Source organism: Rhinolophus sinicus, chromosome 1, assembly GCF_057876585.1.
Source record: "Rhinolophus sinicus isolate RSI-liver-muscle chromosome 1, RSI-T2T, whole genome shotgun sequence".
Classification (NCBI taxonomy): Eukaryota; Metazoa; Chordata; class Mammalia; order Chiroptera; family Rhinolophidae; genus Rhinolophus; species Rhinolophus sinicus.
The window spans coordinates 76,703,537-76,723,115 of NC_142501.1; the positions used below are offsets into that span (position 1 = coordinate 76,703,537).

General features: G+C 35.0%; 1 protein-coding gene across 1 annotated transcript in view; it reads left to right on the top strand.

Annotated features, from left to right (window-relative positions):
- Positions 1–19,579, top strand: part of ACSS3 (acyl-CoA synthetase short chain family member 3) — a 140,746-nt gene that overhangs the window by 47,965 nt on the left and 73,202 nt on the right. The window contains exons 3-5 of the mRNA XM_019751290.3: positions 7,502–7,690; positions 11,336–11,470; positions 15,189–15,329. Of these exons, the coding sequence (XP_019606849.1) occupies positions 7,502–7,690; positions 11,336–11,470; positions 15,189–15,329 (465 nt within the window). The remainder of the gene's footprint in view (positions 1–7,501; positions 7,691–11,335; positions 11,471–15,188; positions 15,330–19,579) is intronic.

Here is a 19,579-nt window from a genome sequence, read left to right on the forward strand (position 1 = left end):
ATTAATAGAACATAGTAGATTCTGTACCTTTTTAAACACAAATTTGTTAAAAAATGTGCATGTTAACCACATTGTTATGCTAGATATTTTAGATATCTGCATAAAAATATGTGAATACAAAATTGGGAAAAGTGACTTCTCTAACAGTTGCATTTTTCTATTTCATTTTAGTCCAGATGGGTTACATTTTTTCATATGTAGCAAAACTTGCTTCAGGACTTAGAATATTTTCTTTAGAAATACTCTAGGAAACATACAGAAAGGAATCAACTTCGAATTGAGCTATGTTTTAAAAACTCATTTGAGAGCTCTTTAATTGTAATTTGTACGGTATTTCTCCATATATCTATGAATAGTACTTTTCAGAGTGGTGCTTGAGTTCCAATCTAGCCAGCAAACTGCTTAACAAATAAGATAGCTGAAATACAGTTCATTAACAGTGAAAAATAACAAAGTTAGTAAATATATGATTGGAAATATTGGAGCTAGAAAAAAGCAGGTTTAATTAGAGGAAAGTGCAGAGATAGATAGGGGCCAGTGAGGAAGTTTTCAGAGGTCTTTCTGAGCAGTTTAAAGAGTAGTAGAGGTTGAGTTTACTGTGGAGGAGGCAAGTGGAGGTGGTCTCTGAGAAAGAGATTGCCTGAGGTCGGATAAGGTGAGGGGGACATCATAGTATAATTTCCCAGAGACAAAGGGAGGACATTGTGAGGATCAGCTGGAAACAGATGCATGAAGAAACCCTAGAGTTTGGCCTTTTTGATAGATGGAAGGTGGGGCAAGGGTAAAGAACATATGTAAATCGGGGCTCATAACTCTCAGACTGTCTATTGTAAACCTTTAATCTTCTCACACAATGCAGCAAAATCACATTTTCAGACAGTTTGCATTTTCAGACACAATATCCATTTAAATACCATAGTTTTAAATGGTTCTGACTTTGTGTGGTCACAAGGGGTTTTCCCCTCTCTGCTTATCCCGGTTAGATTCTTGTTTTAGCAGCATGACTCTCTTGCTGATATCCTTACCTGTCTTGCACGTTGTTGTTCCATCTCACCTTCCTGGTAGAACTCCAGACCTGGATCAATCCAATTCTTTACTGTCTTCACTCCTGTATCTTAATATGTTGAATCCTGTTGGTGAAATTTCATATAACTACAGATATAGGTTATAAATTCATGGTTTCCATTTTCCATTGCGACTTCAATGCTGAATTTTAATTTTTTTTCTTTAGCGTTTATTTAATAAGTTTTGTCCTCTGCCCTACAGATGATATTTTAAACTTTTGACCTTTCCACCTCCATGCCTCACACTTAGCAGGAAACGTTAATTCAAACCTGGGAACCAACTTGTTGAACGGCGTCACTTTCCAACCAGTTGCTAAAACCAAAAACCTGGGCCCACTCTCAAACTTCCCTCCTACCACGACGCCCCTGTATCCATCGATCACCAATCCCTATACAGTTTACACTAAACATTTCTCAAATCATATCATATATTGTCAGCCCCATTGTCACAATCCTATTTCTTGTAATAATCATTGCATTGTAAGAATACGGAAAGTGCCTACTCCTAAAGAGGATTTAACACTTTTGAATTATTACACATTGTTTTTAGGATACAACTAAACTTACAGAGCTTAAGAAATCTCTAAATGATATGTGATATTGAGTCTTTATACCTTTCCAGCCCATCTCACAACTCTGTTCACCTGAATTCTTGCTCTATCCATTCTGAACTTCCTTTATTTTCATAGGCAGATGTTTGACTTACATAACAAATACCAAGAGAATTAGGAACTTTGGCAGAAACTACCCAAGGCGGAAAAGCAGGAAGAAAGCATTATTACTTGACCATTAATACCTAGAACAGAAAGATAATGGTAAAGAGTGGAGGCAATCATTATTTTTCTATCCTTTGCATTATATACATTTTCTTTCCATTTTATTACATACATTGTAGTCATAATATGTGTTAATGATTGACATCAATTATATTTTCCATTCTTTTAGGCCTTGGACTTCTCCTTGATGTAGGATTATTATATCTGTCAACAATGGCCTGACCATTATTAAATAGAAGAACTGTTTTAAAATTAACAAGGTGTCCCTTTCAAGATATGATAAATTCTGAGGATCTACTCGTAAATCACAATATATGAATATTAAAGAAATGGAAAAGCACATTCCCTGTCAAGTCTATGAGCACATATGCATAGAGAAATGTGGGGTTCAACTAATTTTCTATGAAACAAACGAGTAGTTTGAAAATCACATTAGTCTTGAAAGCTCACAGATTATTGACATTGTGGTTATTTTGAGCCCGAACTAAATGGATTAAAGAATTCTCCATTTCATTTCACTTGCAAATGCATAGTCTTAAAATGACCGAATGTTGATTGAAACCTACTTGTGAAGAAAATGGAAATAAGAAAAAAGATTATTCTGGGGCATTTACTCCTTCATTTGGAAAAAATTATTTGAGAAGAAGTATGTTAGTAAATGTTTTCTAGCCCACTGGCAGATAATTGTGTTGAATATAAGATTTTATAATTTTTCTTCTAAAACTTAATAGAATTCTATTTTTAAATATGAAATATATTCTTCTCTGTTTCAGATAGTAATAATAAACTTTAGTCTTGAATATAAATGGTATACTTTTATCTTTTGAGGAAAGATTTCTCTTCTTTTAATAACGTCAACTCTACTTTGTTGCTATTGAAAGGCCTGTCTCACAATGGAATTGACTTAGTATAGCATCATATTTAAATGAAGATGATCTCAATGTCATACCCAATAAATTGTCACTGTCTTAAAAAGTTGCATTTCTAGAAGCTTCTTATAGTAAATGAAAATATTTACATTCCTGAAAGATGCCTTTTCAAGGAAGTCAGTTTTAGTATCATTTCAGATCTTAAGCAGTGTTAGTACAACTGATTTCTTTTCACAGATATTTACCTGGATGCATAGTTGGCTCATGACCAAAAATATAAACTATTCACTAGAAATTTTTATTTTTTGGTGTCTCTCTGTGTGTGTACAAGTAGAAAAACCAGAAATGTGTGTATTGTGCATGTGTATGTACATAAACACATGATTCACTTAATATATTTAAAAGTAAAATGCAGGTATTTCAGGTAATCATCACTTTCTTTGGGAAATTCTATATATTCCAAAGAACAAGTGATTTATCCCTAATTTTCATAAACTGTTTTCTCAGGTATTATAATTGGTCTTCAAATCAGTTATATTTTCTGTGATTGATTAGATTAAGGTGTGCAGTGTAACATCATTGCAGCTTATGCTTTCTCTTACCTTTTCTGTATATAATTTTCTTTGACATGGCCTGAGGTTGCTCATGATTGTTATATTTTTACTATAATTTGGATACCAACATTATCTGTGTCATATACCAACATGATTTTATTTAGATGGACACACTTGCTGTTTGTGAAGCAAGTATTAACATACTCCATAGAACATAGTCTTTTGTCAATTTCAGCTACCGTTTATATCTGTGTCATGGGCATTTGCTCATGAAATGATACTAACCCACAGACAGCTTTTGAATGAAGATTTTCCAGAATGAATATATAAAACATTTATCGAGATAGTTTTCATTATTTATGCTAATATATTTTCATTTTATAATTCTAGCATTTAAGGTTTTACTTGTATCAAACCAAATATGTGTGCATGTTATATATAAACCAATACATGTGTATACCATTTTACATTACATGACTATCTGTTGTTGCATCTTCCTATTTTATCATTACTATTTATGTACGCTGTTTTTTCCTGGACTCCAAATTTCTGTGCTTCAAGGACCATGTCTTTCTCATTTTCGCATCTGCAGACTTGGCCTCAGTATAGGACACATAGCAGATACTATATAAATTGAATCAAAGATAGGATAGTTCTATATTCAAATGACTTTAAATTAGTACCAACATAATGATAAATTCATATGCTGCTTGGTGGAAAGAAGCAAACACTGTTGTATCTAAATGAACACATACATTTGTTTTGTTTCTTCAGGCTACCTTCACAGCTTAGTTATCCTCACGCTAGCAGAGTATCATGGCTTCACCATGATTGTGTGGGGTACGTATTGCCCTTTATGCCAGCGTGAAAACCAAAGTTAGTGTTGTGTGTCTGATATAAAACTATTAAATTGTTGATAACACACAATTTTAAGAGGGCACAAAGATGAATATGAAATGGGTGCATGACTCATGATTTAACTTTTTCTTCAGTTGAAAAACAACAGGCTATACAAGATATATGTTAAAATATTTTCCCTGTGGATAATAATAGAAATTATACTCAGATATCTATGGTAGGAAAATAATACATATACATTGAATAAAAATGTCTATTTCCTTCTCTCAGTAAGTTTTCATTGAAGTGAACCTTGAAATAGCAGTCATAAAATTGACTTTTGTGTTAAAATTTCTAGCACGTTGAGTTATTATGAACTCTTTAGATTTAATATTAATAAGTAACATTTTTTAATGAAGCGTTTTTAAATATGTTAATATAGAATCAATGTCCATTTATTTTTTGTTGCTGTGAGCTCAATTTTCCATAAGCCTATTTATTAGGTCCCACCAGAAACATAGCTTCCCATATGTTTTCATAATGTATATATATATATATATATATATATATATATATATATATATATATATAATTTAGAAGTTACAATGGATAATGGATAATTTTACTAAAGTAACATTTAGTTCTGGAAAGTATTGAAAAATAAATTTTCTCAGGAGTAGCTGCAAAAAGCAAGGTTAACTAGGCCAAATGCACGCCATCTGGTGGTTATACAGATCTCGTGCAGCCTAATTTGATGGAAGGTTGTCTTCAAGGCAGTGGTTAGCAACTCCCATGCCAACAGGAGCCAAGCAGATGATATAAATGGCAGAAGTGGGTGGGAGAAAAATCAGTTAATGGCATATATCACATTCTGTTGTTATGGAACTGTGGTGTAAGCATGTACTATAAACAGGAAGAAGGAAAATATGTTTTAAACTCAGAATGGCAAGAAAAATGCAAGCTCTGTGATAGATAGCCCCAGGGAATGGTGAGTTCTGTGGCAAACCCAGCAGCTGATGATCAGGTTTCATTGTTGTCATTCAAGAACACAAACTGAGTGGTGTCAGACCTTCCAATTCTTCAAGAGAACCTGGAAATCTGTATTTGTATATGAAACCTCATTGCAATGCGTTGGCTTGTTTTTTCAAAGATGCAATATGGCCCTAATGTAAATACATCTTGGGGTCACATTGGGCTATTTTGAGATCTTTCTTTCAAAAAAGTTCTTGAATTTATTAATTTCATTTCTTTTAGAGGACAGAAAACTTTAGGGTATCTTTCAGCCACCTTGTGAAGTGAGACTGGAATATAAAGTTACTGAATCATTGCTAGATGGGGTCTTGTTGAAGATTATTTTTGTTCACCAACAGACACCACCAAGATGCTGATGGTATAACTGTAAATAGCACAAACTCTTGTCGTTGGTGTCTCTCACTGCTGTCTCTTAAATGGATCAGTAATGTGATCACGGAGCATGACCTCTTTCTACAGGGGTTACATACTGAGATGTTTGGATATAACTTTCCAAACATCTTGGTCCTTGAGCTCCATGTAGAATTTAAGTTCATGATTTATATTACTTTGATGTATCTTTCTGCAGGGCAGCTTTGAGTTCTTAAAAACATAGCACTAAATTATGGTTTGCAGTATAAGAGAGAATAAAACACAGAGATAGTTGTTCCATTCTTCCACCAGCATTCTTAACCTTGACCACGTGTTTCTCCGTCTGCGAGGAGAAAATGAGTAAAGAGAAAAAGTAATAAGAATAACAATAAAAAATAATAAAAAGAATGATCAGCATTCAGAATCCTTTGAACTTGTCTGAAAAGTAGGAGAGGCAGAATGAAGCGGAAGCCACCACAAAAAGCCATGTGACCTAATTCCTTCTCTCGGACCGCCTCTGTTCATCAGCTTAAACAGTCACATTCAAAGCAAAGCCATAGTCCTTGCAGTTGCACACAGATCCCTCCAGGCCCCTTAGCTCTCTGACCTGATCTACAACCACTTTCTCACTTGTTCTTTCTGTTCGGATCCCCTAGTCTCCCAGTCGCTTCACATATGACCCCCCTTACACCTTTGTACTGACTGGTGTTCTCTCTGCCTGAGACAGTGTGCTCACAGATAACCACCTATTCTCAAGCTTCTACATGTCTTTGCTAGAATGTCCCTTTCTTATTGAGGTCTACCCTGGTCATCCCGTTGAGAATTATATTCCCTGCTCTCCTAATCCCCTCTGCTTTGCTGGATTATTGGGGAGTGTTATCCCTCCCCAATAACACTGAGTACCTTTAACATAATACATATTTTACTTATTATGTTTATTGTATTTCTTCTTCTAAAATGTAAATACTCTGAGGATAGAGACCTTTGTCTTGTTTTGTTTACTGTTATTTCAGAAAACAGTGTCTGGCATAGACGGGTACTAAATATGTATGTTTTAAAATGAAAGAATGTTGAACTTCGTAATCATTTAGGTCTGGGCATACTTCCCACAGCCTTCTGTAATTGCCTATGGAAAGGTTTCTTGCAACAAATTATACCATGTGAGGGCTTATGATCTGTTTTGTCTTTATTACTAGAAATTGCAAAAATACAAGTTAAGAGGAAAGGCATTTGCATGTTGGGTCTGCGAAACACATGTTAAAAGTAAAAAGAAGTTTGTATGTTTGGTCTCAATATGGAAGGCAGTCACTCTGTATAGATAATTTGTATAAAAAACTATAAAGAAAAAATAATTGGCTTGAGGCAGTAAAAAGAGCAAGAATATGAGGTCAAAAGACCTGTGTGGTATCCTGTTTACACTAGTTACTAGCTCTCTCACCTCTGATTAGCCATTTATTGTCTCTGAGCCTCAGTTACCTTATCTTTAAAATAGGAATAATTATAGTAATAGACTGTCTTTTTACCTTATAAGTGTATAATGATACATCTTCTTTCTGAATACATACTTGTTTTCTTCAATAATTAACCAAGCATATATCTAAATTTATGATCATTTTTTAATTTTTCTGTTAATGTGACAGATTCACCCATTAGAATAAAAGGTCAACAAGGACGCATCTGTGTCTTTGTTTTACAAAGTCATATTCCCAACTCGAAACAATGTATGACACATAATAGTTGCTATGTAAATATGTCGTTGAATGAATAATTAAGCAACTTTAAGCCATGAAGTTCATATGGTATAATCATAGTAAATTGGTTTGTACTTAATTATAATACAGGTGTTTTATTGTTGTCACTGTCTAAACACTTGTCTTCATCTTCACCATCAAACGTGTTTCTCAGGCTGCTTTAATCCACTACCAAGAGGAGATCATCATCTTGCATTACTGCCTTAACTTCGAAGTGTAGTGAAATAGCACAGAAAACACTTTGCTGATCTAATGATTTTGTTCTAGGTCTCTAAGCTGGCAGGTGTTTTGGTCAAGCATGGTGTCCAGAAAGGTGACACCGTGGTTATCTACATGCCCATGATCCCGCAGGCGATATATACCATGCTGGCGTGTGCAAGGATAGGAGCCATTCACAGTCTCATATTTGGGGGATTTGCATCCAAAGAACTAAGTAGTCGCATTGATCATGCAAAGGTAAGTGCTTTATTTGGAGAAATCAAGTAGCAGCTATGCATAGTACAGCCATCTCGGCAGATGAATCTTCCAAGAGTGATCTGTATTGATTAGAGCCACTTTTCAAATAGGATACTTAAAGTTTACCTTTTCTTTGGCATATATCTGTTAACCAAAACTGTATTCTGAGTCAGTCCTATGTGAAAGACATCCTGCTAAGTGCTGTGAGGAATATAAAATATAAAATAAGGTGCATGTCTTTTAAGTTAGCTTGCCATATATTTGGGTATGTAAGACAAGTGAAATAACTAATAATGAATTTATTATTTATTCAACATATATTTATTAGGCTCCCACTATGTGCCTGGTACTATCCTTGGAACAGGATAATAAATGATACTTGTCAAATGGATGGAACACAACTAGTTTTGTAAACTACATACTTCCAGGAATGGTGGTATAGCACAGAGGTTAAGAGAGGGTGCAAGGGAGGGGTGGATTTACACATTTAATGGGGTACTACAATAACAAACTTGATAAGGCTGTTATGAAATATCATTGAGGTACTGAATTTAAGACACTTAACACAGTACCTGGCCTAGAGAACTCATTTAAAAAAAAAAAAGCTATTATTCTATGAATTTAGAGCAGGGATCAGCAAACATTTCTCTTTATGTTGCCAGATAGTACATAATTTAGGCATTGCAGGTTTTGTGGTTTATGTTGCAAGTACTCGGCTGTGCTGTTATAGCACAAAAGCAGCTTCAGATGCTACATAAATGAAGGGCATGGCAGTGTCTCAATAAAACTTTATAGAAACATGCTGTGGGTAGGGTGTGACTCTCAGCCATAGTTTTTATACCCCTGATCTAAAGAAAGGAGTGATTTCTTCTAGTTGGGTGGCCACAGAAAGCTTCCTGAAGGATGTGAGATTTGAGTTAGATCTTGGCTGAGTTAGATCTTCAGCTAGTTGAAGAGAATTACATCATGGGATCCAAAAGGAGAGAAGAAGAATATGAGTCTGGTAGTAGAGACGGTAAAATTCTATTGGAGGCCAGTGATTAGACCGATGTGGCGGAAGAGGGTGAGAAATTGAGCTTGCGGAGGTCGTTCATGTCTGAACTGGATCCTGTAGACCTTGACCAGTCAAAGTTTTTGAGCAGATGAGTGTCATGTTTTAAACAAAGTGAAGAGGAGACAAGTCTTGCAATATGATATGAGTAGGAGAGAGGTTAAAGGCTGGAATAAAAACCATTGGTAGGTGGTCTGTTTACGAAGTCATGGGCAGTGTGCAGGAGAAGCGTAATAGCAGTGGGAAGGGAAAGGAAGGATGGTCGATGCAAGAGTAAGAGGTGATTGACCTTTAGAGTTTTTAACAAAAACGGAAACACACATATATATATATATATAATGAAGGCTCCCTGACTGCTAGGCATAGTGAGGTTTTGCATGTCTGACTTCATCTGGAATAGATCAGTTTTTAGACCTAGAAGCTGGTTTGTGGCCTGACAGGATTTACTTTTTGTCTCTCTCTCTTTTTAAAACATGTTGACTTAGGGCTTATGAAGGGAAACCTAAGGGGGATATCAGTGAGGCGCTGATCTACAAATCAGTGGGCGGTTGGGGACTGGTCTGAGACAGCTATAGACTCCAGTTTTTCAGCTACAGCAATCTGTAACACCATTTAGATAAAAGTATGAGATGTATCATTTCCTTCTTGTAAAATTTTACACACGTGGGGAATTTGAGATATATAAAAAATAAGGATTTAGAAAACTTATGCTATTCCACTAGAGAGTTTTCATTTATAACACACACACGTACACAACTTTTTTAAAGAGTTTAGGCAGTAAGTGCATATTGTGGGCTAGACCATTTACCAGGTCAAATTGAAGGTGAGGGGATGGAGACAGAGATACATGTCTGAGATATTTGGATACAACTAATAGTTCAAATTAGGGATGATTTTGATGTCATTATTTTCAAATAAATAGGCTAAAGATATGTTTTATTTTTAACAGAAGGAAATGGGAAGACTATATTCTAATAAGTTAGTCTAGACCCAATAAAACCTCCAATAAAAGGCTAGTAGAAAACTGAAATGGATTGTTTTTCTAGAGAAAGAGTCTAATTTTTACTTTATTAAGTTATTCAAGTTTTGATATAGTCTATATAGTTTTAATTCGATATGTAACTTTCATTTATTCAGAATTCTAATCTTAGGGAATGTTATCTAGAGTTATTTTTGTAAGTATTACAGGTGTTAAAATGTGAATTATATCCAAATGTCTGACCTTTTAAAAATATGATAAAAAGAAACAAGACTTATTTTTCTTCTTTCCCTTTGTTCCCTTCTAAAAGGCAGCTTGATATAGTGGAAAGAGCAAGTTTCTGTAATCAGACAGAATGGGGTTCTTCTTTCTCGTTCCACCCCTTATAACCGGGGGCAAGCTAGGTTAACTGCCCTGAACCTCAGCTCCATGAATATTAAGTGATATCCAAAAAGCAGAAAATACTACATATGCATATATTTGGCATAATATAAACCTTCCCTAGATGAAATGTATTATAACCAGAAATCAGATTCAGGAAAGATGCACTATCTGGGATTGATTATCTGCCGCCTGAATAATTTATTACCTGTCTCCTTTGCTTTGGATTGCTTAGTGAAGAAACCGTGTACTTAAAGGAATAAACACATGGTGGGTTTTTTTTCTGCAAATGAATGAGAATTTTGGTTCAGCTCCACAAATATTTATTGAGAGCTTATGGTATGGCAAGCATTGTAGCAGGCCTAGGGGCACGGTGATAAATGGGATCCAGATTTGGCGCTGGAGAGCTTCCTGTGCAGTGGAGGGGATGAAGGGACACTTCGGCCATCCTCAGACATCTGAGGCTTACCCAGAGCTTACCAAGGAAAGGAGATGAACCCTAACTTCTTCAGCCCCTCAAAGGTGCCTTTTGGTTAGGTCTGCGTGTATCTTGAAGAATGACTAGCAAGTTGTCAGGTAAAGAAGCGTGCCAAGTGTGTCTTCATGATGGGTAGGTTCAGGTTTTGTGGGCATAAAACTTAAAACATTTGGTGGCCTTTTTAAAAAAGTATGACAAAATTACAAATATAAGATTTGGTGAAAATGAATATGTATTTGGAATGAGAAAAGAATCATTAAATAATTATTGGAGATTTGGGACCCTTTCTTATGTGGTCTCTCTGCTCTTTAAGTGGAGATGCTTCCATAAAAAGCATTGAAAACACTTCCTGATAGCAACTGGGTGGGCCCTCTGTGCCTAAGAAAATGCTACAACTTCAGCAACAGCCACCTGTTATGGGGTAACTGCAAGTGAGGGTTCCCTAGGCTTGCATTTACTGGTTCATGGAAAATCTACCTGGTTTAATGAATTCTTTGAAAAATGTTTTTTGTTCTTTTATAACAGCTTATGCTTATTAGCCAAAGGTGTAATTTTGAACAGGTGAGATTTATGTGCAAGTGGTTAGTTCTATAACACTTAAAAAGGGCTTCTTGGTATTCAAGCCATTTATTCAATAGAGAACAGAATTATTCAAACATTTCTTTAGAAATGTGTAACTGCCTGTCTATACCTGAAATATTGTGATTACCTTAATTAGGATTGTTACGCTTTCTCAATTTTTTTTTCTTTTTGTAGCCCAAGGTGGTTGTTACAGCATCCTTTGGCATTGAACCTGGAAGGAAGGTAGAATACATACCACTTCTAGAAGAAGCGCTGAGAATAGGACAACACAATCCATATAAAGTTCTCATTTACAATCGTCCAAATATGGTAATCTGAATATTAAATTTGGTTCTTGCTTATTATGATGTGCTAAGGATGATTCTAGTTTTGAACATTTGAAACAAACCCTTGATTTATAAATCATTAAATATACTTCCTAAATGTCTCTATTTTTAGCAATACATATATATATATGTATATATATTAGATAGGAATGATATTTTATCTTTACGAAAAACTAGCTTAAATATTGAAACACAGAAATACCCATAATATTAATGAATTAGAGTCTATGTATAGTTTATAGTGGTGTCATTTATTAATTCAATTATAACAATAATAATATGAGTACTAGCAAATACTTCTTGACCTGCTTGCTTACCATGTGATTTTTAAGACACTCTACTAATGGATAATTTAAAAAATCTTCCTGATAACTCTGTGAGCTAGGTGATAGCATTATTCATATTTTAAAGAAGAGGAATCCAGTAAACTGGGTGATAAACTTGCCCAGCTAGTACGTATCAGGATCATGATTTGAACGCATGCTCTCTGCCTGCCTGCTTGGTTCCTAAGTTATCCTGCCTTGTGGATAGAGGTGTGATTAATTTGTATGTAAAATATCTTTTAAAAACTTTGGAAAAGGTGTTTAGTCCAGAAATAAAAGCTATGTTCAGGAAAACAAAATAAGAATATTTTAAACAGATATATTATTCTGTGATCCTTGAAAGAAGAAAACACAGTACAATACATCAATGAATGTATTTTACAATGTTTTTCCTAGTTAATTGGACCTAATGGCCACCTTATTTCTACATCCAAGCAAATATCCAGCTATTTACAGCAGGGATAACTTGGGTTTCTAGCAGATTAAAATATTTTGCGGAAGGAAAATTGCAAGAGTTTGAAGAATCATGTATAATTTTGCAGAACTCTTGAGAACTTAGCTGCAGAAAATGCTTAAATGACAGGATATAAGAACAGACAGCATTAAAACTATGTCATTTTGATTACCACTAGCAATTCCTATTACACATTAAATTCCTGTGTAAAGTTTTAGTAGTCTGTGGTCCATGAACTGCTACTCTCAATGATTTTAATATTCTTACTGTCTCGAAGGATTTTTAGTTTCTTTTAGATGACCTCAAGCACATTTTTTTTTAAAAAAAAGGATTGTTGCTATTGTATTAGGGAATGCAAAGTCAGCACTAAAGAAAGCTTTAGGTAAGAGAAGGTTCTAGGACGACTAGGAACACACACATACAAAAATGTTTACGTGCGTATGTGTGTGCTCTTCACATGTATATGAAATGTAGAATTTATAAAGAATGTAAGCCAGGCCCTTCTAAGTTACTTTCAAATACTAAGTACTTTCAAATACTTCTTGTATAATTCTCACAAACCAGTAAAGTAGATGCTATTTTTGGCTCCATTTTACAGATGAAGAAACTGAGTCTTGGAGAGGTCATACCGCAGTCACAGCTAATAAGTGGCAGAGCCAAGATTTGAACTCCAGTTAAATGACTTTTAACTGATAGGCTGTATGCTATTTCATTTACTTTACAACATAATGGCTGTGGATATGAATGTTTACTCTTCAGATTTTTCTAATGCAAATCTCTTTCCTATTAATAGGTAGAGATCCACTCCTCTTACCCCTCTCCCATAACTGGCTCACTTTCTCTCCCTCTCCCTCTTTCTTAAGATACTTCGTTCTATTTTGACTTACCTTTATTTTAGATGAGGGCTTTGGATGTCTCTTGTCCTTCATATTAGATTTGCTGTTTAGACAGTAATTAAGCCCAGTGGACTGGCTTTGCTTTGACTTCAGAGAGACACAAATTGAGCCTCTCATTAACCAGATTTGCATTTTTGCCAGAGGCGGTAGAAACCTGGCTGCCACTCCTAAGCCTCAAGCAAGCATTGACAGAATCAAAGGAATACCAATCACATCAGTCAATTCTACCGCTTGCACAATAATGCCTTTTAAGAATGATAATAACTAGGAAGGACATGTCTATAGGAGTAAATACCTGGGTTGCCAAAAAAAAATGTATACACAGGACTGATACTCATCTTTGGTTATCAGTATATATTGAATATTACATTTTTAATACAGTTTTTTGTCTTTCTTAAAATGTGTATAGATTTGTTTTTGGCACCCTCTGTATATGTAAAATCTAATGTTGCATTTAACTCTCTCTCTCTCTCTCTCTCTCTCTCTCTCTCTCTCTCTCTCTCTCTCTCTCTCTCTCTCGCCAAATCTTCTTTACACATGCCTGCATTTCCTAGCCTGAAGAATAACCATTTATTTAAGTTCTCATGTCATTTGATCTGTAATTATTTTTGTAATGACTCAATTGACATTTTTACTTGTGCAGTGTGATTATTTTTTTTATAGGTCTGTAATTTTGATGTCAGAACCTTGATAATTGAAATTAGTTATGTTTATCTGAGGCAGTTTGTCACAGAGTTAACTATTTTTATTCATCTAAGTGGCATACTAGGGTTTATCAGAGTATGGCTGGCAAATCCTAAAATTTCACCTTTATGAAGTTCAATTCAGATTATTATCTATCAGTGTGTGTATATTCATATAGGCATTGTATTTGTGATATTACATTTTGTTAATTTTTAATGAAACATTTAAAAATACGACCATTTTTTACAACCTTGATTAATACATTAAGGAGCCTGAAAAATGGAAATAGCCTGGGTTTTCTAAATCACTCAGAGTCTCTGGACTTAGCTTTACCTTGATTACAGGTACTCAGTAGGTGATGGATCTTATTAACTTCCCTGAGGAATGTGTAGCCTTACCTTGTGCCTATATTAATAAGGTTCCCAAGTGTAAACTTTCTGATGCGTCATCTTTAGCTAGTTATCATTTCAGAAAGTAACTAAACATGTTATTTAAATAGATGTAACTCCCCATTACAGTAATTTTTCCATAAGCTACTTCCTCCTCTTCACCTGTCTGGCTTATTTCACTAGGACCATGTTTAAAAGATCTGTCTACCTTCTTTTAAGGTGTATCTGTCTAACTCATGACTCTGTTATCGTAAAGTTTACAACACAGAGCTTGGTTCTAGGACCAAAAGAGAAAACAAACATTTCTACCATATTAATCAATGACCTAGATGTAGAAAAACTTGGATAGCATTTTAGATATGTTATATACTCCCATTAATTTTCAAAACGGATTTTTCTTCTTGAAAATGCCAAAGTAGATTTTTTCCTCCACCCCTGAAAATAAATTAATGTTCTTTCATTTGGAAAGATGTCCACAGTGTTATTCCTAAATGCTCCTTGTATGAAGAGAAATTTTTATGGATTAGTTGATATTTCATTGCAGAGACTGTAGTTCCAAAGTAAATGAAATAGGTTATGAAAAGTAGAAATTAGTTTATAAAGTTAATAGTGCACATACATGTATAGAAACATGGACCTCTGTTAGTTACACTCTTGATTGTTGATGAAAACTTGATTGAATCAAATTGAGTTTCTTAAGGTTATCCCTAGATTTGAATAAAACATGTTCTTTTGTCAGTTCAGTTGAAGCCAACGTCAAACTGTTGGACTTTTGTGAACGTTTGTCTTAACTCACGACCCTGAGATATTTAGTCATAAATCTGATATTTCGTGCTATATAGATAGCCTAGATTTTTTCAGTCAGATGCTCAGACTAATGTAGATTTAGCTATTCTCAGTTCTCCGGATTTAATCTCCTTTGTTCAGTGCATATTGCTGTATTTTTGCTCTGTAGGAGACAGTTCCTTTGGCTCCAGGTCGTGACCTTGACTGGGATGAAGAGATGGCAAAAGCACAGTCACATGATTGTGTCCCTGTTCTTTCGGAACATCCACTGTATATTCTTTACACATCTGGAACAACAGGGCTGCCGAAGGTATTCACTCTCTTATGGATAACGCTCTATAGCAGCAGATTTCTCTTGCATTGAGAATGTTTAATTATTTTTTTATTTTATTTTTTTTAATTAAATTTATTGGGGTGACAATTGTTAGTAAAATTACATAGATTTCAGGTGTACAATTCTGTTTTACATCATCTATAAATCCCATTGTGTGTTCATCACCCAGAGTCAGTTCTCCTTCCATCACCATATATTCGATCCCCCTTACCCTCATCTCCCACCCCCCACCCCCTGCCCCCCTTACCCTCTGGCAACCACTAAACTATTGTCTGTGTCTATGAGTTTCTGTTTCTCATTTGTTTGTCTTGTTCTTTTGTTGTTTTTGGTTTATATACCACATATCAGTGAAATCACATGGTTCTCTGCTTTTTCTGTCTGACTTGTTTCGCTCAGCATTACTCTCTCAAGATCCATCCATGTTGTCACAAATGTTCCTATATCATCTTTTCTTACTGCCGAATAGTATTCCATTGTGTATATATACCACATCTTCTTTATCCATTCATCTGTCGAAGGACATTTTGGTTGTTTCCATGTCTTGGCCACCGTAAACAAAGCTGCAATGAACATTGGAGCACACGTGTCTTTATCTCTAAATGTTTTCAGATTTTTTGGGTAGATACCCAGGAGAGGGATTGCTGGGTCATATGGTAATTCTATTCGTAATTCTTTGAGGAACCTCCACACTGCCTTCCATAACGGCTGCACCAGTCTGCATTCCCACCAACAGTGTATGAGGGTTCCTTTTTCTCCACAGCCTCTCCCACATTTGTTATTATTTAGAATGTTTAATTATTGACTGAAAATGTTTGCAGACTCTACCTTGAGGTTTAGACTTAGGTACTTTATATTTAAAGAAATGTTGTGTTTAAATATTGAAAAATATTAATTGTATTTAAGGTCACATGCTTTGCTCCAACTTCTTCCAAAATCTTTACATATATCAACAATATACAACTGCTTTAATAAGCTATGAAAATCAATAGATATTTGACCAAATATCAGTTGGTTTAATAAAATTTTATACAATATATTTTAAATGAAATGTTTTTTTAAATTAAGGTATAACTTTCATAAAATATGGGATTGATTTTTGATTAGGGAAATTCAATTCTTTGTTATAAACACAAGTTTGAGAATTGGTCTAGACAGTTTGAACAACAGGCAGTTTATCCAGAGTAGTGAACTCAGATTTGCAGCACTGAAAACACTCACAGATTTTAAAATCTGCTTACCATGAAAGGTGTTTACACATAACAAAGTTAAAAGCATCAATATTTATGAAAGTGTCAGATAACAAATGAATTTCACTTTTACCTGACATCTCCAAATAATACTGTTTCTTCATACAATTTCATAAAGGCTTGCAATACCATCTTTCTATTCATCTTTGTTAGGGGATTTACTATTCAGTGAATCACAGAATTTTAGTGGGGGAAGGGACCTTCACAGTCGCTCACATCCTGGAGGGCAATGGCCTCCGTATTAATATTAGATCTCTGTAGCATCAGAGTTCTGAAAACATAATCGATTAATAATCTTAAAAAAGGAAAATTAAGGTGTTTCATATAAAACTTGTTTGTGAAAAAGAAAACATTTGGTGGGGGAATATAATCTCGCTGAGGAGAGAAACCATGTTTTATTACATTTTAGTCTATTGTGCTTTGTATGTGGTTGTGCTCATAAATTTTTGTTGAGTGCATAAATAAACAAATATATTTGTGTCATTATGTGTGTTTTTTTTTAAACAACTCTAGTCAATTTGAAAAATAAATATTTGTTATATTGAAGACTCTAAGACTTGTTTAAGTAGTCCAAGTGATCTGCTGGACACAATCCTTACCCTCCACCTTTTGCAATTCTGCATTATGCACCAGCCACGTAGAATCCAACGGAACACTTGGATGTAAAATAAGAGGGGACTCAGCAAATTTCAATCTAATATAAAACTATCAACACGAGAGGAAACCCTTGACCCTGAAAACTTCGTACAACCTAACCAAAAACAAAACAAAACCAAAAAACAGAAAGTCACTTTAGCTCCTTAAAAGCCTAAAGGGGTCTTATGAAAACATTTGCACCACCTTCCAATTTTAAATCACTCTGAAATTCACTGTGTCTGAATGGGGATCTGTGTGGGAGGATCAGAAGAAGAACTTGTCAGAATCTCAAAACTGACTTAGCCAGTGTAGTAGAAAGCAAAGAAAACTATAATCAGAGCATTAAATCTAAAAAGTGGTGGTTCCAAATAAAGAAATATCCTAGCTAGTACAGGTTTTCTCTGGGTCTAGTTCTCTTCTGGATTCCTAGATGCTCAAACTGAAGATCTTTTGATGATTGAATCGTTCTCATTAGATCCTAATATACCGTACTGAAGATAATCTATTTCAATAGATTGGAGAAGGCTTTAATTGTTTGGAGCTCTCTAGTCAGATTGGATTCAGCTCAATTCAATATATATGTATTGAGTGTTCATTCTGTGCTAAAAGAGACAAAAAATATGAGTAAACCACAGTCTCTTCAGTCTAATGGGGTTGAAATATATATATATATATATATATATATATATATATATATATATATATATATATATATGCTTGCTCTATGGGGGCAAAGTTATCTCTCTCTTGAAAAGATGAGATTCAATGGTATCTGAATGATTGAATTCAATTAATTCAACAAATAGTACTGAGCATGCAAATATGTGTCTGGCTCTCTTTCTAGAAGTTTATATTCTCTAGGTGGGACACAGACACTGAACAAATAAAGAGCTACGTAATATGTGGCAAGTGTTATGAAGGAAAGTAAAGCAGAGTAAAAGGACCAAGTGATTGGAAGAATCTCAGGGAAAGCTCTTGATCAGGTGACGCTTGCAGAATGAGTGGGACTTCTTCATAGAGTGACATCACAGGGAAGAGGGCATTCCAGGTAGAATGGCAGCATAAGTGAAGGCAGGAGTATGCACGGAAGGTTCCAGGATGGCTAGTGCATATGGTGCGGAAGAACAAATGGCTAGAAATGGAGGCATTGGCCAAACTCTTAAAATTTAGTCAAGTTTAGGTTATATTCTGTATATTAGGGATGAAGGGCACTAATATTTCTTAAGCAGGAAAGAAAAATATGAAGGAAGGTAACCTTTGTAACATTTTTTGGGAAGATAGACAAATATATGCAATGGAGGCAAGCGCATTGGTTTTCAGGGTGTTTAATTAACTTAGGACTTAAGACGATGAATTCCGATTTGTTTCAAGGATAGGAGTGAGGCAGCAGAGGAGTCCAAGACTTTGAACCTGAGAACCTGGGAGGGTGGTTTTGAATATTTACTGAAATAGATGCACAGGAGGATAGTTTAGGGCTGGGGAAACAGAGTTCTTTAGCACACTGAGTATGATATGTGTTTGGGGCAGTAGCATGGAGATGCCTAGCCAGTAGTTGGAGGTGACGGTCTGGGTCCCAGAAATACATCTGGGTTTGTAGCTAGACCCTTGTGGGTTAACAGTGTAGAGGTGTGGTGTTTCATGGGTGAGTAGATTTTGCAAAGTAGAACATGCAAAATGGCAAGAGAAAGTAATTGTCTCCCACGATCTCTCAGAAATACTTCCTTCAGCCCTCTAGTGGACATTAGAATTTAGATTGTGTTGATATTATACATTGCCAACAAATCTTTATGCCGCTTATTTTATTCTACTTTATACATTAACTTTTATTTACTATCTTCATGAGATTTCGTGTTCTCTGGGGTCTTAGAATATATTTCATATACCTTTGAATCCACTACTATGTCAGCAACCTTAAAACTGGGCCACGGTAAATCCTCCGAGTACTATTTGTTAAATGACTTCTTACTTTTCCAGTTAGCTTCCAGCATCCTCTTTATTCATAAAGTTCTCACTTCATTTTTGATAGGCATAATCAGGATTAATGGGATCTGAAATTTTAATATTGGGATTCCCAGAATAGAAGTACAGGAAAGATGAGCACATATGCATTTATGAAGCATTTAAATATAAACTTCATGTCATCATACAGTTTGTTTTCTCAATCTTTAATCTTCACAAGGAAAAATAATGTTGTGAGCTCACAAAAATACACTGCTTAAAAATACTCATTTCTCATAGGCACATATAAGACACCCATAAGGCAATCTGTTCTTTGGTTAGAATTTGCAGATATATTTAGGGCATATTTGCATCTCTGCATCTGCCAACTCTGGATTTGTCAGG